This window comes from Papaver somniferum, chromosome 10 (assembly GCF_003573695.1).
Source record: "Papaver somniferum cultivar HN1 chromosome 10, ASM357369v1, whole genome shotgun sequence".
Classification (NCBI taxonomy): Eukaryota; Viridiplantae; Streptophyta; class Magnoliopsida; order Ranunculales; family Papaveraceae; genus Papaver; species Papaver somniferum.
In genome coordinates, this window is record NC_039367.1 from 166,371,985 (window position 1) to 166,379,128 (window position 7,144).

At 36.6% G+C, this 7,144-nt stretch overlaps 1 protein-coding gene across 1 annotated transcript; it reads left to right on the forward strand.

Moving 5' to 3' along the window:
- The first annotated feature begins 223 nt into the window (after positions 1 to 223).
- LOC113319573 lies at positions 224 to 4,711 on the forward strand. The gene is made up of 3 exons (XM_026567822.1): positions 224 to 286; positions 1,941 to 3,332; positions 3,539 to 4,711. The coding sequence occupies exons 2-3, from the start codon at positions 3,302 to 3,304 to the stop codon at positions 4,603 to 4,605; spliced, it is 1,098 nt and encodes a 365-aa protein (XP_026423607.1). The 5' UTR covers positions 224 to 286; positions 1,941 to 3,301; the 3' UTR covers positions 4,606 to 4,711.
- The last annotated feature ends 2,433 nt before the right edge of the window (positions 4,712 to 7,144 follow it).

Genomic DNA, 7,144 nt, shown 5'->3' on the forward strand with positions numbered 1-7,144 from the left:
AACACCAAGAACGCGAAGAACGGACTAGCGGAAGCAGTCGTTTATCAACAGTGAAAGAGACTCACAGGCGTGGGTCGTAGCGTTTCAACGACAACAGCACTTAAGCTCTGTCGTTTATCTTGGACGCCTTCTGTGGGTCGCAGAATCCTGTTTTAGAACATTTACTTATCTTTCTCTTCATTGTAAAACACTTTTGAGCATCAATGAAATATTTTGAGAGGTTTTTCACCATGATGAGCTAAACCCAACACTGGGACGACGGAGGAGACCGTGTTTCATCCATGTGGTAATTTAAATTAATTCTTTATTTACTTTTTGGCACCAATTTTAATTGAAATAAGATTTTAAATTAATTACTTGTGATTTCATTTGATGGAGTATGCTTAGTCCTAGGGATTTTTGATATTCCATGCTTAAGAAATACAAGTAATATTTTATAAAATCTATCTTGGCAATAAACTAGAGTTAATATTTGTTTTGTTTTGAACTATAATCGCCTAGAATTAAATTCTGAACCACTTGAAAATGAAAAATGGCCGAATCTTTAGTCCCAGTAACTCTCTACCAATTTGTCAATATTTTTGTATATAAATTTTATAAATCTAAAAATCCATTACCTTCACAAGTTCGAGTTTGAACGATACCCCTTATCATCATTACTACAACCACCAAAAATCTTTTATCAATGCTAGATCAACAAATACAGAAATTCAAAACACAAAATTGGTCAAAAAGATCAAAACAAACAATTCCTGGGTGAAATAGATTTCTAGCTTTTTATACTGTTTATATAGCCAAAAATCAGAAATATACTGTTCAATTAGTCAATTTGGATATTTCACCCAGGAAAAATTAAATAAAATAATATGTTTTACTTAAAATACCCCCTGACCTTTTAAACCCAAATTTTCAAACGTATTCTTCTCTAGAAACAAAACAGCTTCATCCCTTCTAAGCTCCGAGCTATTTCCGAATCAGAGATTCGTCCCTTTTCTTCAGAGCGATTTTCGTTTCCCTTTCATATCTGTGAGCTCAATGAATGGTGATCCACGATTGTTGAATCTAAGTTTAGAATACCCTACTTTCAAATCATCTATTAGCATTGAATCAGTAAGTTTCAATTGATATAGTTTTGATTTGGTATTTGTCCAGTTGAAGTTTCTCTGTCGATTTTAAAGTAATCTTATTATGTGTTCTAGGTTATTATGTGATTTTTATTAATTTTTGATTTTAGTTGTTGATTTTGATTATCCAGGGTTTTACTAATAACCAATTTTGGGTTTAATTGGTGCTTCTAAACGCGATGATATTATTTGGTGTGTCTCGAATCATGTTTTCTAGGGTTTAGTAATCTTATTTTCAATGCAATATACACAGATGCAAACTAATTTTGGGTTTAGCTTATTATTAGGATTTCTCTTGTACGTTACACAACCACAGAGTTGTTATTGAAAGACCTAGAGATGTTATTGTGAACAATTGGAATCAAAATTACCTTTATACAACCATAAATTATGCATGCAGTTGTTGATGCTTATGTTACTTTCAAGATTGGTGATGAACTCTGGATTGATTGATTGGATGGTGATGAACAACCCTGCTGAAGGAGAAAGTACTATGCTGAACTGTTTAGAGCAGTACTCGTAGTCATAGAAGTACATAGTAACTTATGACATCTTCTTTGGTGGTACATTGTGCCCAAAGGGTACTTTGATGGTACACAGATGCAAACCAATTTTGGTTTTAGTTAGTCCTCCTCACCTGTTAATTGTGTGTTTGTTGTCTGCTTATGACTATTTAGTAAGCTTTTAAAGAAGGATGAAACAAGCTTCATCATTTATTTTTAGTCAACCCATTTGTTTAATTTGTTTTTTTCTTTGTTTTTTATCAATTGAATACATCCATATTCATAAATGTTGTTTTATATATTCCTTTTGTAGATGGACCGTCATTTTCTGTGTGGTTATCCGGGGTACCGATGCATGCCCATACCATGTTAATGTGAAGTCAACAGTTGATGAGTTGAAGTCGCATGTTTGTTCTTATTGGAATAACATTTCATCGGACTCAATTCAGTTTGTATTTGACTATGAGGGGAGAAGCAATGTTGTTGACAGTGATGTGAAGATCTAGTCTTTCTTATCATTGTGTATTGTTAAGGAGTTGTCTTTCTTGGAGCTTCGTTTATTTGGACGTGTTCCTCTTCGTGCTCCTGATTTTGTTCGTGAACCTACTATGAGCGAGTTTCGTTTAGCACCAGACCCTAGCAAAGATCAGTTGGTTATTCCTCGTCATCTTCTGAGCAGCAGTACAATGAGCGAGTTTCGTTTAGCACCATACACTAGAAGAGATCAGTTGGTTATTCCTCGTCATCTTCCGAGCAGCAGTACAATGAGCGAATTTCGTTTAGCACCAGACGCTAACAGAGATCAGTTGTTTATTCCTCGTCATCTTCCGAGCAGCAGTAAAGTTACTCGTACACCTACAATGACGGAGTTGCTTTTAGGTAAAGTCAATAGCTCAGATCAGTCACCTATTCCTTCCTCTCAAGAGCTTTTTTCTCTCAAGATATCCTCATGTCTCAAGAACGTGCATTCAATGGAAAGTTGGCAGTTAAAAGATCTTGCAAGGCGGCTGAATGGGAGTTTATTATAAAAGGTGTTGGTCAATATTTTTGTGGAGGACGAGATGAAGCTCTTCTTGTTGTTGAGAAATATAACCATTTTTTTGGTCGCAAGGTCAGAGTCATCAAGAGCAATCCATAACGGTATACGATGGAGTGTTTTTACAAGGAGCAATTTACTTGCGACTGGATGTTCCATGCAGCTCCGAAGACTTCTAATGTGAAGGGTCATTTATTCCTCAAGACCTATAACGGGGAACACACATGCTGTGCTGGTTATAGTGACGGAACAAAGGCTGATCCAGTTACGCGCGAACTTGTCAAGAGCTTGATATTTGACCAGATCGAACAGAATCCCAACAAGAAAGTCAAGGATATTGTTAGAGAATTCAAAAGTGATTATGGGTTAGAATTTATCTACGATCAGGCGCATGCTGGGAAAGAATTATGTTTGAAGGAATTGTATGGTGAGGACCCTAAATCATACACCGACTTGGATTGGTGGTGTGAAGCCGTGAAGAAACACGATCCAGGAAGTAGGGACGATTTAGTTATTGAAAGGGGCCAGTTTAAGAGTTTTTTCTTATCCTTCGATGCTTCCATATCGGGTCTCGAATATTATCGCCCGGTATTGTTCTTGGATGCAACTTTCCTAACTGGAAAATTTAGGGTTGTCTTATGGCGGCTACCGGGAAGAATGTGAATAATGGTACGTCTTCTATTTTTGATGTCAGATTATAAATTTGAAAGAAATTTAGAAATTTTTTTCGATGTCAGATTATCACTAGATGAAACCAGTTTCATCCTTAATTGGTGAAGTCAGACTAGAGAATGAAACTGGTTTCATTATGCGCAATAACAGTTTCAGTCAGTTTAGTATGATTTTTTCTTTTTGTGTTTGTTTTATTTATGTAGGAATACTTCCTAGGGCGTACGGTATCGTTTCAAGTGAAACTATTGACAATTGTCATTGGTTCTTGGTTAAACTAAAATCTAGCTTGGGTCCTCGGGTACTAAGTTTTATTTCGGATCGCCATGAAGGTTTGATCCAAGGGATTCGTGATGTTTTTCCAACTTTCCATCATGGTTTTTGTTACCAGCATTTGAAGAACAATGTCTGCGGTAAGACCAACAAGAAAAAGGGAGAGCATGGTGCTGCGATGGATTTTTTCAAACAATGTTTCTATTCATCAACGCATGAAGGCTTTCATCAAGGTATGCAAAAGTTGAAGGATATGGGATGTGATGGACTTCACAAATTCTTGAGTGACCTTCCACTGGAATGTTGGTCCAATGCACATTGTCTGGGCTGTCGTTATGGCGACATGTGTTCAAACATTGCAGAGTCGTTCAACTCTTGGATTAGGGAAGCAAAAGGTATGCCTATTGAAACACTTGTTAACTGGATTAGACTTAACATAATGGATCAGATGAGTAAAAGGAAGTTGAAGGGGGCGATGTATAAAGGATTCATTTGTCCCAGTCTAGAGAAAAAAGTGATGGCTTCCATCCGTGTTGGTGTCCAGTGGAGAATAACCAAGTCTGGGGACATGGACTGGGAAGTTTTTGATGGAAAGCACGTGCATGCTGTTAATATTGCGAATTTTCACTGCAGATGTAGGGTTTGGTTTACTGAGCAGTTCCCTTGTGATCACGCTATTCCGTGTATGCATTCATCTAAGATCAATGTTTACGAGTACATTAATCCATTTTTCAGCATTTCCAGCTTCCGTGCTTCGTATGATCGTCCTATCAAGCCCATTACCGATTACGACAAGCCTATTGATGTTGCCACTGGAAATCTCGTAAAGCCACCAACTGTCCTATGGAAAAAACCTGGTAGGCCGAAGAGGAAGCAGATTCCTAACACTGGTAGCGCAAGTTTCAAGAGATCAATTACGTGCGGTAACTGCCATACTCAGGCACATCATAACAAGACGACGTGTCCTCATCCTCCTGCGAAAAAGCAATCACTGTGGTAAAAATATACATCTACAACTGGAGATTTACAACACTTCGTTATACATCGTAGAAAGTCCTATGCTTTACAACTGGTTTCAAAGAAAGAGTTGTCGTATATCATCACTACCAACCCTTAGGAACAAGGGGTTGCGCTAAGAAAACAAACGACAACTCCTTTAGCAAAAATGTTGTGACGACATTTAGGTATAACAACTTTGTTTCATAAGTGTAGTGACTTAGCCTATCACAATTCTCACAAGTGTTGTTGAAGAACACAAAAATATGATAATGAAAAATACGTTAGAGGGGAGATTCGAACATGAACCTAATCCATGGATGTATAGCTCATCAACCATCCTTACAATTCACAAGTTTAGGTTTTTTCTTTTTTTTTTAATAGAAATGTATAACAACACTTATAAGTGTTGTTGAAGTTAAAATATAGAATGTGGGAAAAAAATTAGGTTTGGGGGATTCGACCCTAAACCTGCTATATGGAAGTCTACACCACTAACCATACCTACACTATCACAAGTTCTGTAAAGTAGGTGGTTCTTTAATATACTATTATGACAACCCTTCATAAGCGTTGTAAAACAAAATATAATGCTCAAAGGCGACTGAGCCGCAAAGAGCGCGAAGCATTCTCTGTAACCATATACATTCTTCTCTGTAAATAATCACATACATTCTATAAGACCACCCACTTTAAGCAAAGCATGCAACTGGGGAATTATAGCAAAAGTATACCATCAAATTATAAGTTAGAAGGGAGGGAGCATATATATATATGAATATAAGCATATGTAGAGAAAATATGCACAAGTTGAGACCAAGGCAGAATTTAAGTGGGCAAATATAACAACCATAACAACTGAAATGTCTCATTTTCTCTCCTCCTTCATCCAGCCTTGAGACCGGCAATGAAATGATATATCATTTACATTGGCGGAGTTAAAAATGGTGTTATAAAAGTAACAGAGCTAGCATTTTATAACTAAGCACACAAATGGAGATGTTAACTGTCTTTTTGCAAGAAAAATACTAGTATTAGTAAAGAAAATACAACCAGAGTATGCAAGCTGCATTCTTACAACCTGCAAACCTGTACATATGAGAACAGTGGTCTGCACTCTGCACGTTTCTGAAAAACATTACCATCTCCAAACCGATATTCACACACAAATGATGATAACAAAAGAAGCCCTGAATTACCAACAATAGAACATAAAGTTTGATAAGTGATAAATACACAAGCCAATAAGCGCAGTCACATAGCACACACTGCAATACTGATATCAGCGAAAAACACCCCATGTGTGGTAGTAGCATGGATACATCAAATATCCATAGAAGTGGCAAGTGATATCAGCTACTGCTCCATACTCATTCTCAATAGAAGCATACTTCACAAAGAAAGATCTTGCACTATTAATTAACAACTCATACAGAACTACACACTCAGCTGTAGCAAGAAACTTGAGAATAGCAGTTGAAGTAGATTACTGAGAAGGAAAATAACACCAAATATTGCTAAAGTAAGAATACAATACCGTAAAAACAATAAAATACTAATCTAACTTGTGAACTTCTTTTTCTTCTTCTTTTTGTTCTTTTTCTTTGTCGGAACCACTATGGTATATTTCCCATATTCTCTTAAGTATCTCTCGCTCTCGTCATCCATTTGGAAACCAAGAGTTGAAGTATCCACTGGTTGGAAATTTGTGTCATGCTTTTCATTGTATTCCTCTAATTCATGGAAACCCCTAGGCGGTGGTTTCACCATCACATACCAGTTAGATGTATTTGACTCTCGAGAATAGAAAACTTGTCGCGCTTGCTTTGCTAAAATGAATGGATCGTTACAGTATTGATTCTTATGCTTCTTTAAATTGACTAATGTAAATCCATCTTCTACCTTCACACCAAAATTGGTGTGAGCCCAATCACATTTGAATATTGGAATTTGAAACATATGATTGTAGTCCAACAATAGAATTTCTTCTAAAACACCGTAAAACCCACTAGTTTCTGACAATCCTGCAACTAAGGTTGTTGATTCAATTGAAGCTCCACTGTTTTGTGTGACTCTCTTAACATCCTTCGTAATAAACCTAGTGTCATTGATAAGAAAGCCTTTATATGATATGCAGTTTTCTAACGGCCCATATGACAACCATTCTACCGTGTGTGATATTGGCATGCCTTGTTCAATTTGCATCTCAACCTACAAATGTATAATCTCAGGACATAAGAATATAAATAAATTTGTTATCTAAGCATAAGAAGTTAGATTTATATGATGGTGTGCCTAACATGGATTGTTCTATGTGATAGAATGAAACAAAATCACACGCATTTGTGTTTTTTGTAGTAGTTTTCCGCAGCAGCAAAATGTCCAAGTGTTTAAACTATACTAAGATGCATAATCTGACTAAGAGTGGACTAAACATACCTTTTGTTGAAACCAATATGCAAATGTGTCAGACTGTATGGAATTGAGTTGGTCTTCACTAGTAATTGCCCTCCCAGCAGGAGATTTTAACTCGTCCATATGCA